The sequence below is a fragment of the Camelus dromedarius genome, chromosome 25 (assembly GCF_036321535.1).
Source record: "Camelus dromedarius isolate mCamDro1 chromosome 25, mCamDro1.pat, whole genome shotgun sequence".
Classification (NCBI taxonomy): domain Eukaryota; kingdom Metazoa; phylum Chordata; class Mammalia; order Artiodactyla; family Camelidae; genus Camelus; species Camelus dromedarius.
Window position 1 is genome coordinate 16,969,175 of NC_087460.1, and position 20,360 is coordinate 16,989,534.

At 39.6% G+C, this 20,360-nt stretch overlaps 1 protein-coding gene across 2 annotated transcripts in view; it reads right to left on the reverse strand.

The window, feature by feature from the left end:
- ITPR2 (inositol 1,4,5-trisphosphate receptor type 2) overlaps positions 1 to 20,360 on the reverse strand; it is a 419,018-nt gene that overhangs the window by 313,987 nt on the left and 84,671 nt on the right. For both annotated transcript variants that reach the window (XM_031443910.2, XM_064479133.1), the window contains exons 9-10: positions 16,573 to 16,668; positions 3,846 to 3,890 (exon numbers count right to left, since the gene is read on the reverse strand). In XM_031443910.2, the coding sequence (XP_031299770.1) occupies positions 3,846 to 3,890; positions 16,573 to 16,668 (141 nt within the window). The remainder of the gene's footprint in view (positions 1 to 3,845; positions 3,891 to 16,572; positions 16,669 to 20,360) is intronic.

Genomic DNA, 20,360 nt, shown 5'->3' on the forward strand with positions numbered 1-20,360 from the left:
AATAAATACAGCAATTTGGGTCTTAATGGGAGCTCTGACACACGCTGCCTCATTTCAGCGGCACCATCCATTAACCTTTGAAACTTCAAAAATGGAAGGCAACATTTGATAAAGGTTCCTAAATTACAGGAAAAAAATATTAACTGGGTTTTAAATAGACAACATAGGGGAAATTAAGAAAGAAAATAATTAGCATGGTCACAGTGAACTCAGTGTTACTGGAACCCAGATCTGAGGTGAGATAGCATAGTTTTGGGAAACTGATTGCATTTTTCACAGGCTAAACTCTAAATTCTCCTTTGTTTTCTTTTTTAGACAGAAACATCACTATTGCTGCGTGGCAAATGGTCTATAAAATAAGAAGCCATACTGGTAGCTTTCTTGTTCCATATTCTCAGGTTTACTTACTTTCAAGCTAGAGGTTTTAGAGAGGAAAAAATGAAATCAAATGTCTCCAGTTGGATGGGTCTCTGAAATGACAGATGAGATCCAGTCGTAAAAGTCTACAGCAGAAGCAGACCCACCTGTGTTGTATGCAATTAAAGTCTTGCTAGTAACAACTGTTTAAACAAAAGAGTGTTCTTTCTCACCTTTAGAGATGGATAAAGAAACTAAATTTAAGAATAAAAACGGAAAAAAAATCTAGCAAGTCTAACTAAAAGCTTGATTAACACAGAGTGAACTTCACCACAGATTTATTACTTAGTTATATGCTCTGTGTTGCTTCATAAACCTTCATACACTATATTCTCCCACTCAGCTCTGCCCAGAATCTCCAAATGGTACGTAGCTAAAAAGGATGAGCACAGAGATTTAATTCAATTGCACAATCTGAAGCTTTGATATGATGCCCTTTTAACAGAAACAGCTTACATTTTTAGCCTACTAACATCTTTTATTCAAAGAGTTTTCCGTTTGATCGCATTTTTTCCTCATGGCATGCAGGTGGGCAAACATCCCCATCCTATCAAAACTGAGTCTCAGGAAAGCTATCTGACTTGTCCCAGGCCACACAAGTTCATGGTGGTGCTAGGATAGAGCTCTCCTGTCTCCACACCATGCTCGAAAAGTCACATAAAATATCACAAAAAATAAACCTTGACAATGAGAAAAGCAGTCCCTGACATCCAGCAGCTGGCCTGGTGTATCAGCCAGGCCTTGGTGTTGCTAGGAGCTGGCCTGACACTCAAGCTGGGCCATGATGTTCTTCTGCTGAGTGTGGACACTTTCACAAAACAGCGGCACCAGACAAGGCCGCTTCATGACCGCAATAGATCAAGACAAAACGATCCCACTCCATAATCACGTCTGCACACCAACAGAATATGAACATTGTCCAAGCCACAAAAATGACTATGCCCCGCCTCTCCTCCAGCAAATACGAGTGACTTCGGATTCTTCAGCAATTACAGCTTCTGCCTGGATCCACCAGCCCTACCCGTAGGTGAAATGTACTGAGATACCTCGTCTTCCTGGCAGCACTCCTACCCACAGCAAAGCCCCACTTCTTTACATCCTCCCCCAAATCAAGTGCACAAGCCCAAATCCTAAAATAGGTTCTTTCTATCACTTTCCTACTAAGAGGCCCCACGGTTCCCCATGGTGTACATGCAGTGAGTAATAAACCCACTTGTTTAAGTTCCAGTATGTTCCTGGTGTTCTCTGGCTGGAAACCACTGGGACCACCGACAAGCTTATAGAAAGAACCAAAAAAGCCATGATTCATGCTTAGCTTTTTAAACATGGCTACTGACAGCTTTCCCCTAAGTCAGAGGGACAAATTCAAAATCCTGGGATGGTCATTTGAAAACCAAACGAAGAAAAGCCCACACAGGGGGATAAAATTGAGTGACAGATAAAAGATACAACTGATCTAACAAATCTATATTTAAAGACATTTTGACACAAATTCAAGGTTTCACTGGGTCAATGACCTGATACTTTAGCTTATCTCTATTGCAAACATGACAATCATATGGAGAGAGGAGTCAAACAGGATTGACTCAGGTCCAGAAATTCTTGTTTGATTCACCTCCCCCACATCAATATCCTCATAAAACATAAATCTGTGTACCAATGTGAAAACAGCAGTCATTTTAATTAAGCATTCCAACTCTTTCTATCAAAGAGTAGAATTCTGGATGATGCAGTAGTCATGCCTACCCATTCCAAAAGGGAGGGCTAAGTTCCTAACAAAATTGTATTATAGACTATGTCTATTTGTATCAAAGTATCTGGCTAAATATGATCCAGCAATCCCATTCCTGAGCATTTATCTGGAGAAAACTCCAGTTTGAAAAGATACGTGCACCTCAGTGTTCATAGCAGCATTATTTACAATAGCCAAGACATGGAAGCAAATGTCCAATGACAGATGACTAGCTAAAGAAGATGTGGGATATATACATATGAGTACTACTATATATATGTGTGTGTGTGTGCACGTGCGCGCGCGCGTGTGTGTGTGTGTGTGTGTATGGAATACTACTCAGCTATAAAAAAGAATGAAATAATGCCTTTTGCAGCAACATGGATGGATCTAGAGATGATCATACTAAATGAAATAAATCAGGCAGAGAAAGACAAATATCATACGATACCCCTTATATGTGGAATCTTAAAAAAAAATTAGATAAATGAACTTCATTACAAAACAGAAACAGACTCATAGACACAGAAAACAAACATGATTACCAAAGGCCGGGGAGGGATAAATTAGGAGTTTGGGATTAGCAGATACAAAGTACTATATACAGAATAGACAGACAACAAGGTCCTAAGGTAGAGCACAGGGAACTATTTTCAATAACTTGCAATAATCTATAATGAAAAGGGATATATATATGTATAACTGAATCGCTATGCTGTACACTGGAAACACAACACTGTATATCAACTATACTTCAATTCTAAAAAAGCAATAAAGTAAGTGGTTACATTGTGGTGATGGCAAATACACATCTATTCAAGAAATAAAAAATAAAAACAAAACAGAACAGAATCTTGCTAAATAGCTTTTAAAGAAATCCAGCCCATCATCCAGGTTTTATCTGCATCACATCAAACTTTCCCGAATTTCCGACATTTTTTGTAAGTTTCAGGTGTCCAGCATTATAGCTGGACAGCTGAACACACTGCAAAGTGGTCACCACCACAGGTCTAGTTGCCATCCATCACCATACAATTAACTGCCTTCACCCTATGCACCTGTCCCCCAACCCTGTCCCCCTCGGGTAATTCCCTTCCCCTCTGAATTTTTCATTGAACTAAGTCATGTTGACATGATTAAGTCATTTTCTTTACAAATGATGATGAGATGAGCAAGCTAAATAATGATAAGTATTTTTAACGAAAACTGGCTTTAAATAAGGACTGAGATTTTTTTGAATAGCACACTTTAGAATATAAGAAATATCAGTTATCTAGTTGCTTAATGTTTCAATGTCTCAATGTCTCCATAAATAGAACCCAAATTATTTTGAGTCAGAAAGGATTACTGTCCTAGTTTAATATGATGCCACAACTCGATTCCCCCTTCCTAATTTCTGTGCACTTCTGAAAACTAAATGTAGACTCAACATATCTCGTAGGTCCAGCTGCCGCCAGTGCTCTGTCACAAATGGCCCCCAAGCTGCTAGAAATCTCCCTGAACACCCACTAATGGTCATTTCCTTATAGTCCAAGCCATACCATCTTCTACTTTTTGTCTTTCATCCACAGCCTCTACTCAGAGAATCTCTCTCAGAGTCCCTAGTCTTCGAGTTTTCTACTAACTTTTCCATTTGTTCATATAAAATATAAATAATATGCTTGTTATTTGATGGGGGAAAAACAATTCTACTCACCACGTTTTTTCCTTCATTTTGGGCATCTCGATAATCAGGGTTAAGCTAAAAAACAAACAAAAAAACTAGTTATGAATTGCTGTTAAAAGCACATTAATAAGACCAGTGATCTTTAATTTTGGTTCACTATTGTACCTTTAACTAAGCTTAACATAAAAAGAGGCTAAGAAAGAAACGATCAGTAAACAGTTACCTCCAGACCCTAGTTGCAGGAGAAAAGAGCTAAAATGCCAAGTTTATGGCCTTTGTTTATCTCAAACAGTGGACATCCTTGAGCCAGTGAGAGTTGACAATCTCACCCCCTCTGGGGAGGCATTCAAGACAGTTCATCCTTTTGCCCACCACAAAATCTGCCGCTGACCGATAACACAGACATCAGTTTTTAAAAACAGACCAAAAGAAAGTTTTAACAATGATTCAAGATCATGCTCCAAGTGCTACACACACAAGAAAAGAAAAATCAAGCAAAAGAAGAGCTATGTATCCGAACAGATACACATATCAGATATGTCAGTGCATAAGGACCATTGAAACTAACAAACAAGAACATGTCTCTGGGTTGGGAGTTTAGGGGTCATTCCGATGAGAAGGATGAGTTCTGGATATGCTGTGTACTGGCCCACACCTTCCAGCGGCTTAGATTCCCATAACTCCTGACTCCCACCTGACTACACAGTTTCAAAAAGACTTCCTCGTTGTACAGAAATAACTAGATGATCTGTCAAACAACAGGTTTATAAGGTGTCTTCTCAAAATAGCAAGTTGTCCAACTGAATTTAATCCTACCAATGCGAATCAGCTGGTGCATACAGTATGCACCTCCAGGCCATTAAAGTCACCACATGAGATGTAAAGCCGGTGTCTTTCTCAGAATGACACTTATCACTAAATAATAATGAAAAGTGCTGGAAAAAAATCAAAAGCAAAACAAAGCAAAAAACTGTCAATCTCATTGAACACTAAGGCTGAAAACAACCTAAACTCCAAATCTTCAATGAATTGACAATAATTATAAAGCCGATATTGCAGGGGAAGAGTGGATAACTCCCCAGTTGTCATCTCATGGCAAATCTCAATCTCACTTGAAGCCAGTGGCCAAGGGAACACAGTTAAGAAGATGCTTCCTGCAGTTCCACTATTCGCCCACTGACCTGGAGAGTCCGATTATTCACCAACCAAAAACCTATACAGAAGGGCTTCTCCATCAGTGAGAAGCTGCTGTGAGATGGAGCAGAAAACTGTTCCTCCAATCCTCCCCTCCACTGTCCACTACCCCCTCTGTCTTCTCATGGCCAGAGAGACACAACAAAGCTCAGAAAGCAAACAGGCAGAGAGTGGACAGAGCAGATGGTGGCAGAGGACTTTCCAAGCAGGACTGCCCGGAGAAAGGGAGAGAAGAGAAAGCACTGTGGCTGCCACGGGCTGGAAGGGCACTGCGGGCTGGAAGGGCACTGCGGGCTGGAAGGGCGCTGCGTGATACACTAGAAAAGCAGAGAAGCCGGAGGGAGGAGCAACCACAGCTGAGCCCAGGGATGCAGATCCGACGCCCCCTGGAACTGGGAACTACACGGCCCGGGCCCTGCAGGCTACCCTGAAGCTGAAGGTTTAACAAGAGGATTGAGAAGAAAGAAGTGGAACAAAAGGACCATCCACTCAAGCCTTCTGCTTCTGCACAGAGCTCACCTGACTGAGGAAAAGGGAGGAAACAAGAAAAAAACAACACGCGACTGACTGGAAAATATATCAGAATGGGAGGAGTTCTTTCTCAGAGTCTTTCTGAATATTATCTATGGTATGATACAAAATAAATTTTCAGGGAAAGGTTTGGCATCTTCAAGAAAGTGCAAGTAAACATTGCCTCTATGTGAAGGCAGTGGAAGATGAACAGCTAAAACTATGATATAAAAATAATACAATAAATAATAAAATAGTACAAAAAATAAAGACTCACAATATAAAGAAGTTAAAGTAAGGGGGGTTTCAATAAAAATGAAAACATAAATATAAAATTAAAGTCCACCTTGGCAGCGGAAACAAGCATAGTTGACATTACAGGAAATGAGCGATACAAAGGCTAAAAGGTGAACAGCTGTCCTTCAGCTCAGAGGAAGGATGTAAAGAAATGAAAATGAGGAAAAAGGGAGTAGTCATGGAGGACCAGAGAAGGGTGTATCAACTAGTGGACGACCAGGTACTAGACGGGAGAGAAAATAAGGGGAACACAAGCAATAATCGAAGACAACGGACAGTCAGGCCTTCCTCAGCTGAAAAAAAAGCTGTGTATGCGGAGGTGACCATATTCCAGGAGAGTCAACGAAGACAGACAGACACATTCGAAGATTATGGGGAGCCGGGGGAGAACAGTGGTCGGGGCATCAAACAGAGCCAGAAAGAAGGCTTAGACAAAAATGCCTATCATGTAACAGGAGAATGGATAAACAAAACACGGCATGTTCACACAACGGAGCACAACTCACCAACAAAATGATGAGCTGCTGATGTCACAACAGGATGGATCCCAAAAATATATACAATGGAATATTATTCCATCATAAAAAAGTAGGAAATCCTGCCATTTGCAACAACGCGGATGGACCTTGAGGGCACAATGCTAAATGAAATAAGTCAGACAGAGAAAGGTAAATACTGTGTGATCTTGCTTATGTGTGGAATCTAAAAATATAAAACAAACTTACGTAAACAGGGATCAGTTTTGTGGTTACCAGAGGCAGGGGTAGGAATGGGTGAAATCAGTAAATGGGGTCAAAAGGTACAAACTTCCAATTAAAAGAATACAAGTCCTGAGGATGTAATGTACAGCATGGAGATAAATTTTTAAGGTACAGTCCATTTACAAAGCTGTGTTAATTTCTGGTGTATAGCACAGTGATTCAGAGATATATATATATATATTATATATTCCTTTTCATATTATTTTTCATTATAGGCTATTACAAGGTAGTGAATATAGTTCCCTGTGCTGGACAGTAGGACCCTGGTGGACCGTGGTGACTACATTTCATAGTACTGTATATTTGAAAGTTGCTAAGAGAGCAGATCTCAAAAGTTCTCATCACAAGAAAAAAAATGTATAACTGTGAGTGTTGATGGATGTTATCAAGATTTACTGTGGTAATCACTTCAATCTATCTATCTATCTATCTATATATATATAGTTATATATAGTTATATGTAGATATATATAATTTTATATATACATGTCTCAAATCATTAGGTTGCATACCTAAAACTAATACAATGTTATATGTCAATGATATCTCAATTTTAAAAACACATTATAAATGGAAGAAAGAAGACACTGTATGACTCCATTTATATGAAATCTAAAAACAGACAAAACCAAAGTATGGTTAAACAAATCGGAAAGTGGGTGGGGGTATTAGGGAAAGGGGAGTCTGGAAAGCAGAACCTGGTCCAAGAGCTACTTGACAGCAGACTTTCAGTTTTCAGAGCGGGTACACAAGGGGGGAGGTGGGGTGTGGAGGAGGGTTGATGAAACAGGAATCCAGTTACAAGTTGCCTGTTGGTGCAGGCCAGCCACTGGGGAGGTCTAAGCATGAACTTTATTTTTCTTTGGAGATCCATACCTCATGCTCCTTAAATTCCCTTGAATTATGAATAAAACAATTAGTTTCAAAACAGGATAATCCCTGGTTCTGGAATCCAAGAGTGATAGGTAAAAAGCCAAAAAGACAGTGATTTAATCAGCTGCCTGTCTACTGATTAATCAAACTTGAAAGGCACACTTTTTACTCCATAGTAATGAAAGTTCCAGCACAGTACGCAGAAGGGGTTTATTCAGCTCTTTTAGCCAAAGATTACTATATTTTTAAATTTGTTTTCAGTTCGAAAAAACTCAGACTTTCCTTTTAAATTAAAAAAATACATAGTAAAATTATAGCTAAATTATATTCAAAAGACATAAAACATGTTTAATCAAGCTATACTTTATGGTTGAAGTTTTCATTCCACAAGCATTTAGAATAGTTAGTTACAGACATTGTAAAGTAAATTCATGCTGGAAACTATGATGTAGCCATAACTGAAATGTGTACAGAAACAGGAATTAATGAACCTAAGCCAAATAGTCATTCATGCCTCTTAAAATGTAGGTCATATTCTACCTTAAAAACAATTTTAATTTCAAAAACTGCCTTCACATATTTCACCCTTTCAGGATCACCCAGTTCAGCCCCTGAGGGACGTGTGGGGAACTGGATTCCAAACTCAGCTCCGTAAGGAAATACTATGGGCTTTAGGAAAGGTTGCCTAACCCCCAAGCAACACAGGGTCCTTAATGTAAAATGAGAAAAATCTCTGACTAAAGCCTAATCCTACTAATTATGTGTCATCAAATTTTATATATTCATGTCTTTGACAACAAGACTAAAGATGGTGCTGATCAGTTAGGTTTTGCCTCATCTTGCATCTTACAGGCTGCAATGTGGTCTTTTTAATATAGAGTTGTTGCTTCAGTACATTCACTAAAGTGATAATAATAATGAGGAGGAGAAGAAGAGGAAGTAGAAAGAAGAGGAGGAACTGTGATATATATACACATATATGTATATGTATATCATGGAATACTATTCAGCTGTGAAAAAGAATAAAATAATGCCATTTGCAGCAACATGGATGGACCTGGAGATCATCATTCTAAGTGAAGTAAGCCAGAAAGAGACAGAAAAATACCATAGGATATCACGTATATGTGGAATCTAAAAAAAAAAAGAACAGACAAATGAACTTACTTACAAAACAGAAACAGACTCACAGACATAGAAAACAAACTTATAGTTACCAGGGTGGAAAGGGGGTGGGAAGGGATAAATTGGGAGTCTGAGATTTGCAGATGTAACTACTATGCATAAAACAGATAAACAACAAGTTTATACTGTAAAGCTCAGGGAACTATATTCAGTATCTTGTTCTAAGCTATAATGAAAAAGAATGTGAAAAGAAGTATTTGTATGTACATGTAAGATTAAAACATGATGCTGTATACCAGAAATTGACACAACACTGTAAACTGACTAAATTTCAACAAAAAAAAATTTTTAATTAAAAAAATAAGAGGTGGAAGAGCCACCAAAATAAACAAAACATTCTCTGTATAAATTCACCAATATTAACTAAAGGCCAGATAAATATATGCTTTAATATATGTTTTAAATGTATACTGCTGATTTCCTTGTCCAGCTATAATAATAACAGTAATCATTAAAGTTATTAGACTAAAGATGAATCAAAAAAATATTTCTAAAGAAGAGGAAAAAAGATATGGTCATATAGAGATTCCTAAATCTTTTAGGACTTCAACGGAAATATTTCCTTATGTTAAAAAATAAATGATAAATCTGGCATTGGAGAAAAGAGATTTAATATGCTGCTCAATCATTAATACTCAGTAAATATTAACAGAGCATCTATAATGGACAAAGCATGGTGGCATATGGTATTTTAGCAAAGAAGAAAGAGACTATGGTCCCTGACCACAAGACCTTACAATCTAGGACGGAAAATAAGACATAAATACAGTTAGCTGTAATACCAAACAGAATGTGACAAGAGATATAAGACAGAAATGAATAATTTATAAATAATATAGGTCAGAAGAAGGAGGGACAAATTTATTCCAGAATTATTCATGGAGAAGGCAGCATATGAGCATGGCCCTGAAGGATGGGCAGAATTATCTCGGGCAGAGAAGGAAGAAAGGACTGATGAGGGACAGGTGGTGCAGGGGGAGCGAGAGCCAAGCAGGTGAGAAAATCAGCCTTGATCAGAGAAGACACATAACTGTCATTTATGGAATATTTTTTATATGCTTTTAAAGGTGAATTCATCTCCCCTTACAGTTATCCTATTAGAAGGGCGCCTTAACCCCACTTTACAGTCATGAAGCAGCCCATGCAAAGCCACATGGCTGGGGAGTGGCAGGGCTATTCAGAAGCACACGTCTGATGATTCCAAAGCCACAACTTTTAGTGCCGACAGCACGTGACTTCCCTCCCCACTCCGTAAGGAGGACTGGCGTGATCCCAGGTAGGAAGGCAGGCCAGGCCAATGGGGCTTTTGCCACAGGCTACCGGGTTTGCATCTTCAGAAAGATTTTGAATATCGCCGGGAAAATGTTTGCAGAAACAGCACGTTAAAAATCCTCAATTGAAAAAAGAAAAAGGAATATATATATATATGTATATGTAAGACTGAAACATGATGCTGTACACTGGAAATCGACACAACTTTGTAAACTGACTATACTTCAATAACAATAAATAAAAATAAAAATGCTCAACCGGCCATCGTGAGTAGGACACAGAGACAGATGATGAAAAAGGCAAAGCAACCAAGTGCGGGGTTCCAGTAAGAGGTGGTAGAGCCCCAGTAACAATCACAGTGCCGAAATGGAAAAGAGAAAGCGGATGCAGAAGAGTTTAGAGACAGTTTAAAGAGTAGAATCTGAATGTGCAAACTGAGAGAGAAAAAAAACATTTATCATGACTCTCAAGTTTTTAACCCAGAAAAGAAGAAAACTCACTCTTTGCAGAGAAACAATTCCATCTTAGGTAAGATTACTGAGAGAACAACTCAAAAGAACACAAGCAAATAAAGGCGACTGGCTTCCATGACTGGACAGGGCAGAGGTGGGTCTGATCTAAAACCACTGGACCCAGGGCTCAAATAATTTCTGGGTACCTGTCTGGGCTCTGTAATCCCTGTTACTGTCCTCATTCTCTCCCGCCAAAGACTAGCTTCCTTCAAGTGCTCGGGGAAGCTGGTGGTTCCAGGTGTAGTGTCTTCACTGCGGAAGGAGAACACCTTGCTCATAAATCCCAAGGGAAGAGTCTGCCTGGCCCTGCTGAGTCGTGCATCCTCCGTCTGAACCAACTGCTGCGTCAGACGGACAGCACACCCTGATCAGAGATTGGCAGTCCCGTCAACGGAGGGAAAGCAAGGCAGCTTTTGAAAAATAGGAATGTCAGGCAGTCCAAAATAATGAATTTCCACTACATTTTGGCCTTAGTCAAGTCACTTAACCTTGGTGAGCCCCAGTTGCACCATCTATTAAAAAGTAATAATACCAATTGTATGGGATTCTTCTGAGGTATTAAAAATCATATGAAACAAACAAACAAGCCAAAGAAAAAAAGATTATTGCGTCTCAATGTCAGTGGGACAGCCAAGGTCAAATTCAGGACCTGGGAGCGAGGGACAGAAAGAGAATAAAATACCCACCACGAAGCTTTGGAGGGAGTCTTCATTTAAGTGGCCACAGAGGCCCAGAATGGAGTCAGGTAGAGAGTGTGACGAGTCAGAATAGAAACGTGGCAGAGGGAGAGAGCAGTGTCATGGACACCGAGACAGTGGACGGTCATGGTGGTGCCACTATCCAATGAAAGTCACCTGCCACCAACCCTCTGTCACCAGAGCAGGAAGCAGACCCAAAGTTGTAAGTCCATAATTTATGTTCATTTTTTAAAAGAAAAAGGCTACTTTTTTATAATGAAATATCTTTTGATCAATTTTTAGTACATATAACATTGAAGTCATAAAATCATCACGTATGTATTTTTAAATAATTATATATGTGTATGTTCCTCTTCCCAATGACTAGGCACTTCAGAGCCAACTTATTATTCTGATTGTTAGGTCTAGAAAAGAAAAGAAGGGAAAAATAGCCTTTACTGGATGCTTATATGTGCCAGGCATCATTTGTATTTTGATACATACTTACATGTGTGTACAGGGGCTGGTATGTATGCTCCTTTCTTGTATGTGTCTGTGTACATCTTTTTTAAAAAGACCCTCCTCATATACTATGGCTGATACATTTGACAGAGAACTAAACATTGGGATATTTAAAACTACAGCCCTAATATCCATAAGATTCTATGCTAATATATAGGTTCCTGAGTACTAGGTTTTTAATTAATTAAATCCAAAGGCTACTGCATAGTTAGGAAATAAGTGTTTACTGCCATCTGGTGGAAGTCTGGTCCATCTACAAACAAATAAGCTAGTCATCTTTAAACAGGCAATTATAACATCTTTAACAAAATTATTTTGCTCTAATCGCTCTATCTTGTTTTTGGAAGGATCATCAAAAGCTACTGTTTTAATAATATCCAAAGAAAGAAATTGCAGCGGATGAGAAATTGTGATTCTTGATTCATTTCCCATGACCGTGGAAGAACTATTTACTAAGGCTCCCATAGTATCCTACTCAGGATATACTTTCTTCCCCACAGACATGGTAAGGGAACTCCCTGCACCAGTAAGGACAGACGAATAAAAGGTCTACGGCAAAATGGCAAGGAGTGCGCTGAGAACTGCGCTGTGCGTTAAAGGCAAAGCTCCACGGCAGTTACTTCCCCCTCATGGCACCTGGTTTCTCCCGTGGCCCACAGAAACTGACGCTATAGGAAGACGGCCTAATAACACAGCGCTGCAACGCATTGTCTGATGAAGCCAGAAATGCCTTTATTACCGAATTCATAATCAAATGCCTTGTTCCGTATTTTGTCCACGAATTTCAAGCATTGTCGATTACTCAAAAATAAATCTCGAATTCGCTAAAACAATACCGTTAAAGGTGTTGAAATGGAAGAAGGGTCCATTTCTAAAACCTTGTCTCTCTTTAGCAACTCAGAGAATAAAATCTAAACAGATTAACATTTTACACCATTGTCCTAATTCCTAGATGGTTTCCACAGTTCACACAGACATACACACAAAGTATGGCGCTCTTCTTCAACAGCTTACAATTTACGTGTTTTGTCTCTACAGTTAAGACCACAGAATCTTCAGCGTATGAAATGGTCTAATTTTCTTCAGCTAGTTCCTCCTTCATTTCTAAACAAACCATAATAAGCTTTTCGTGTTTTCCTGAATAACTTAGTCACCCAGTAAGTACTAGTTAAATAGAATATCATGCTTAGGAAGTATACATATAAGTAAAAAGTTTAGGTGTTTCTTTTCTAAGATGCCTAGATTTAACGTTGCAGCCTTTAAACTTACCGTGAGATTTACCATGGTCGTCTACAGGTGTTAATAATTTAAACACTACACAAAGCCAGATATCTCAGATATGCCTGTATGCTGGAAGCAATTGCAAAAGAGATGTTCCAGTGATGAGTTAATATAATTCTCTAGATTGCAAACTCTTAAAGGACAAGGACAAACTTTAATCATTTTTGTTTTCTTCACAATAAAAAACAGTGCTCCTACCTGGGAGGCTGTCAACCAATGATTGTGTAATTTCAGTATAACATAGATCAGGGGTTCTAAGCCTTGGCACCACTGGCATTTGGGGTCAGATAATTCTTTGCTGTGGGGGCTATCCTACACATCATAGGATGTTCAGTCGCATCCCCAGCCTCTACCTACTAGATAGCCAGTAGCTCCCTCTCCCCAGCTGTGACAATAAAAATGTCTCAGGACATTGCCTAATATCCCCTGGGGACAAGATCACCCTCAGTTGAGAACCACTGATACAACAAAGCGAAGAACACTTGTTTCTTTCAGCCTGAATAAGATCATTCTCTTGTTTTTTAACTCGGGATCACCTCTCTGAGCCTGGGTTTCCCTTTCTGTAAAGTGAAGTGATTGGATTTACAACCTCACTGAACCTCTGATTCATTCATTAGACCATCTGATATTTACTGAGTGTAAATTAAATATCAGGCACCATTCTGGGCACAAGGTAGCCAGTGGTGAGCCCTGAACATTTTCCCCTTGGGTTATCTGCCTGACAAAGAAATACCAGTTCTGGATCATGAAAATAATAAAAATAATGTTTAAAATAATAATAATAATAATAATAATAATAATAATAATAATAATAATAATAATGCACTACTTCACATTTTTTGTCCCCTTCCTCTCAGTGGAAGCAACAGGACTTAACACTTACTGAATGCCTTTTAGGTACAAGGTGCTGAAAGTTCACAATTCCCCAAAAATCCCATATAATATATATTATCACCTTTTTTACATACAAGGGGACTGAGGTTCAGAGAGGTTACATAGTTGCTTAAGGCAGAGAGATTGTGAGCAGTATACCTGGGGCTTTTCTTCCCACTGCACAAGGCTCTCTTTGCCACACTGGCCAACATAAACACCATGAACTCAAAGGCAATTCAAGAATGACATCATGCAATTTACCAGGAATGCCTCAAGCACATTAAATTAATATTTCCAATTATAAATATGTGTTGAAAGTAGACAAGCTGAGGGCAAATGCTGCCAACTCCTGCCCTCTGATAGGACCTTCCCTTTAAAGCAAAAACAGCTCAGTTCTCAGCCATCTTACTTTTTAAAAAATACTTTATAAACATCAGCCTAACAGGACTCTTACTTTCCTTTAATGAGTCTGCTTCCCGCCCTTTTACAGCCATTGGAGGACTCCATCCCCACTTCCTCCAGCTTCCTGGCTTCCTCCTTGGTCCTCCACCCCCTGCATTCTGGTTTCCACTAAAAATGCTCTTGGGGAAGTCACAGATGACCATGTTCTTTGCCAAATGCTGTAAAGACATTTCATTCCTGACCTTTTTGGGAGCACTCCCTCCTTGCTGAAATTCCATCTTCCCTCACTTGGCATCTGCGAGTCAGCCCACTGGACCTTCCAGTGGCTTCTATGACTTCTCAGACCGCCAGACTTTCTAACTTTACTTGACTTCAGGAATATTCGTTTTAATTTAAATAGCCAGCACGTGGCTGGTGACTACTGTAGTGGACAGTGGACCACTCTGGAGTGGTCTTTCTTTGAACACAAATCACTTAGAACACTGCTCTTTAAGTGAAAAAACCCATTCTTCTTGTCTTAATATATATGGTCTGAAAAAAAACAGCTGCCCTACCTTTCTGGCCCCAGCACTCCCCTCCCACGTTCTAGCACGACTTCCAAACTCACACACATCTTATGTGTGACACAGACATGCACTATCCACATGAAACCAGGTTGTATAATGCCACACACCTCCCTGTCCTCATTGCCTGAACACGCCTTCTCTCTCTTCCCTTCCCCATCTGCCTTACTCATCCATCAAGCATCCTTGCACCTCCCTGGTACCCCCTACCACAGGTGTGTTGCACTTGAGTTCTCCCCATCTCCAAGAGAATAATAACCCTAACTTCTAATCTTTATGGGACATCCAGTAGACTTTTCTAATTCTTATTTTAGACAAGATTCACCCCCCGCCTCTTACTGTTCAATTTTGCTTAAAAAGGTTACTTTTCAAAAAAGTTACTTTAAAACACTTACAGTATAAACAGCCTATAAATTGCAAAGCTGTATTTCATCTAGCCAAGCAGATTCATTAAAAATGAGTCAGATATTTATAAAGAGAGAACAATCCCTACTTACCATGTAATAAATTAATCATGCCAGCATCCCTTACTGGAGGCTTAGCATAGTCACACATTATGCTGAGCACTTTACCTCACTTCATTCTCTTATAATCTTATTACACAAAAACTGTGATGATCTCCATTTTTCCAGGGGAGGAAATAGGAGATAAGAGATTAATTTGCCCAAATATGGCTCCAAATGCCTCGCACATAACAAATCCCGAAATTTCCTTCTTCCTACCCACTAAGCTTATAGAAGCCTGAATAGTTTCCTCGTCTTCATTCATTCATTCAAAAACTATTCACCAAATGCTTTCTAAGTACCAGGCACTGTCCTAGGTGCTGGGCACACAGTGGTGATGTTAAAAAAAAAAAAAAAATCCCTGCCTTCAGAGAATGTCCATTCTGACAGAGAAAGTCAATGAAATAAAACATACAATAAGTGAGACAGTGTTAAGTACTACAAAGAAAATCATCACAGATTAACAGAGTGGGCGAGGAGGAAACTTCCTGTTTCCACACGTTTTTCTCATCAGTTTTCCATCCCTACTTCCTCACCCTCCCTCACGTCCAAAACCAAAAGTTAGACACATAATACTAAAATTCCCAACACCAAATTCTGGTTTAGAATCCCAGAAGAAACTCTAAATTGAAAGGCGGAGTTGAGGAGAGTTAAGAACGAATGGATATTTTCAGACACCTAAAAACAAATATTTTCAAAATTAGTTTTAAACTAGATAACTGACCTTTAATTAAATCATTTCTAAAATTTGTACGTGGCTATTTCTACCCACCCTTCATTCTACCTGACTGTCAACATGCATTTCGTGGAGAAAGAAAAGACCTCTATATGTTTTTACCATTTTTATTGACAGGACAGTTCAGTCTCTTACGGAAAAACCTCTTTCCTCTCTGATAGTTTGAACAATAAGAGCCACTCACCAGGGAAAGACTGATCACAGAAGATCAGCCTGAAGCTATGTAGGCTACACCACATCAACAATGGGCTGATCATGGCTCCAAAGCAGACATTCTGATAGAGTGAAGCTAAATAGGAACTCTCAGGACGGATCCCATATGGTTGCAAATCGGATCCCTGCTTCCCCATGTCCTACAGCAAACCAACCACAGGGTTCTGTTGTTGCTGTTGATGTTTTAACGTTCAAGACAAAGGCCATCTTAAGGTTTCAATTAACATCTACATCTTGAGAACAATTTACACGCCAATCCAGAACTTGATAGGCAATAATCAAATGTGCACAAAAACTGTTCCTACAGATACAACATCTTTTGTATCGCCCGTTTCACTATTTCAGAATCAGAGACTTAACAGCACCACATCCATTCAACTTACCTCTGCAGCTAAATAGTTCCCGGTTGCAAGATGTTTAAATCTGAACAAGCTGTTCCACTGTCCGGCACCCCCTCGGCACGGGTCGTGGTGAACCACCTACAGCCAAAAAAAGAGAAATGAAAACAACGGCTAACAGATAGGCATGTTCCTGGCAAGCAAATGCCCACACTTTACATGGAGTGCCCACCTGTTCATGCTCAACTTGTCAAATCGAATATACGTTTTCATGAAAACAATGTGGCAGAAAAACAAAATTCCCCACAGATGAGTAAGAGAACAGTTAACTCACTGGGCTTACATGATTCTCACACCTCACATGTGCAAATACAGCCTTACTCTAAAAGACATTTTCCTAGACCCAAATTGGAAATACGATGGAGTTTCCCCACATTTGTTATTCAAATATTCATTCAACAGATTATATTAAGAGCCTGGTACACGCCAGGTACTCCTCTAGGCAATACAGCCCACAGCAATGAATAAGACTGGAGCTTTCAACCAATAAGATTTGGCTACTGTCAGGGGGAAATAAACAGGGCACGTGATGGGGGACCTAGAGGCTACCTGAGATATGGCCATCAGCCTGGGCACTCTGAGGAGATGATTTATGAGCAGAAACCAGAAAGATAAGAAAGAGATAGTCATACAGAGAGATTGGAAGGGACCATGCCAAGCAGAGAACCATAAACACCAAAGCCTGGATGTCTGGACTCAACTCTTGGTCCTTCCCATGTGCTGCTTGTTTATTAACACCATGTCCTTTGATACCTGTCCTGGAAACCAGCCTTGCCCCCAGTGTGGAGCCACCAGGCTCATTGAGAACGAAAGCGGTAGAAGGTCTGAGACAGTTGGTTGCAACAGGTGGGGCTGGTCTTCCAGCCCAAAGACGACTGTGTGAGTCCCAGCTCTGCCAATTACTACAGTAGGATCACAGCAAGCAATGTGACGTCTTCAAGGCTGTTTCTTCTTTTACAAAGTGGGTTTAAATCATAGGATTGTTGTGAAGATTAAACATCATAAGGCATCCTGAAGTGCTCAGATGACTTTCCATTATTCTCCAACAGATTACCTTCTTCTTGTTAATAGGAACCACGCTTTGCCTCCTGCCCCAACCTCAAATTCTGTGTGCTAATGCAGAGAACGTTCCGATGCCTTTTGCTAGACTCCAGCTTCTATGTCTTCCCTTACCCCAGAAGCTCAAATAGATAATTATGAAAACACTTCAAAGTGCACGGAGTCTTACAAAAGTGTTCCCCCTGCAGCCAAACACCAGCATCCTTCAAAGTTCAGTTCTCACATCAACCTTCCACCACCAAGCCTTTGCTACTTCCACGGGCTAGTGTGATCTCGTCAGTGTTTGAACTCTGACTCCTTTGGGGGAGGCATGGATACCTTTGAGAATTTGATAAAATCTATTGGTGGTCTCACATGCACACAATACGCACACACACCTTCTGTATACAACTGCTAAACGTAACTAACAATGTGAAGCTTATCATGAATCACAGACTAAAAACTCCCGTCCTGTACACTAGCCGGTCTAGCAACAGACAATTTGGAGATAGGGAAGTGAAGGTGTTTTTATTATCACGATGATTTTGGAGGGACGCTACTGGCACTCATGGGCAATGGCCGAGACATTATATATCCTGCACAGGGGAGTGCAGCATAGGCTAGACTTTGTGTGCAATACTTGGGACTGTCCTTACCCTCCTGTTATCAAGGGGCTCGGGGGGAAGCAGAGGGAAGTGGCTCCTCTTAGGGCTCCAGTGAAGGTGGTGGCAGCTGCCTCGTGCAGGCTCCCACAGGGAGGCGGGGTGACGACTCCTGGGGCACAAGAGGAGGTAGTGGAGGCTGTGGCACTGCCAGATCTTCAGGTAAGACCATGTTCCTCACCCCGCTTTTCCCCATCCAGTCCCTCCAACAACTCTGGTGCCTCATTTCCTATATTAAATACCCCCTTGCTTGAAACACCTGGTGCTCAGGCTTCCTGGCGGGAGCCTGGCTGATGCAACACACAATGAAGAAACGTCCCGTGGTACCGCTTTCAAATCTCCGACAGAAATAAACTCACTGCAAACACATATTGGTAATGCTTTAATATATAATCTTATTTAAAAGTTTTTACATCAAGTTATTTGAAAAATCCAATAATTTCAGAGAAATTCACTACGGAGAGGGAAGCTTAAATGAATTCAAGACATTATCTCAAAATTATTGAATAATTTATTCACTCTCTCCACTCTGACTGCTCAGTGGGTCATAGCGTTTCCATCTACGTGTTTTCTTGGAAAGGATTTCGGTGCACTGGCACAATTACAGCAAAAGCTATAAAACTAATAATAAATATAAGAAAGAAGATTCAAAACTCCTTTTAACAGACCTAGAACCAAACATTAAATAGACAGAGACACATGAAATGCAGGGAACTCACCGTATAGGGAAATCACTATGTGACTTTGCCATCGCTGTATTTTGCCAAAAAAGTTTTAAAATAGTATTTTACATTATTGCTATTCCTATGTTTTGAACATTTTTGGAGCACAATGATAAGAACTCTATGGCATGAAAAATGCCATATTTTAATTATGCATTTATGTTCTCTTTCTCTTACTCTGACAAGAGACACTGGGAGGTGGGCTTCTGGGAAGCAGATCATGTAGGTGTGGTGGGGGCTGTTTTCCCCAGACCTTGCCGTCCCCGTCACCTTTTCCCCAGATCTCGCCATCCCGTCACCTACTGAAGGACACGGTCTCCAGATACATGGGAAGATAGGGTCTCTTCTGAATGTGAGAGGCTGAAAGTATGTCTTAACATGAGTAGAGTTCCAAGATAAAAACCATGCTTTTGGGGGTTATTTCATCTCTATTCTAAGTCATGTCATAACTGAGAGAATTATTTTGATGTTCTATTTGTAACTAAGGCTCAGCTCATTTGCATAAACATTATACTTTCTCATTATCTCCGTTTCAATAGTTCGTAATCTGCCTTATGAATCCCATTTCAGTTATGGTGATTTCCCTCTTTTTTTAATCACGTACAAATACGTCTGTTCTGTTATTACTTCTCCTAATTCTAGATACTACCCGAGGGCCCACGTTTGCCTCTGCTCTTTCGTTTCCCTGTACCTACACAGAATGTATTCCGAGCCTCTTCTTTCACCGTTTCTCTCAAATCCAAATGTATCCATCAAAGACTCACACAAATATTGTATCTTCTAGAGTTGGTACTTACATGTTGAAATACGTATTATTTTTATTGTAAGTTATCTCCCTCTTATTTCTTCCTTATATTAGAATTTGGCCTTTTTATTTTTAATCATGAGAATATATAATAATATTAACTATGAATTTCATTTTAGGACGTTAAAGGAAATGTAACAAAACATATGCTGTAAAAAGGGGGTGATGGGTTTGAAATGGTTGAGAAGCACTGCTGTAGGTCTGGATGTCCATTAAATCAAGAAGGAACTTATCAAATGACGGCTTGTTTGTAGTTAATTATGTATATCTCTCTCCTCCACTGTATAGAAAGGTCCTTTAAAGACAAATCCAAACCTTAAATTTCCTTAATTATCATATTAGCACATTTAAGAAATACTTTTTTTTTTAATCTATACCCACCACTTAAAAAAAAATTCTGTTGACATATAGTGGATTTACTAACTATGTTAGTTTCTGGTATACAGCATAGTGATTCAGTTACATGTATATAAATATATATGTTCGTTTTCATATTCTTTCCCATTACAGTTTATTACAAGATACTGAATATAGTTCCCTGCACTA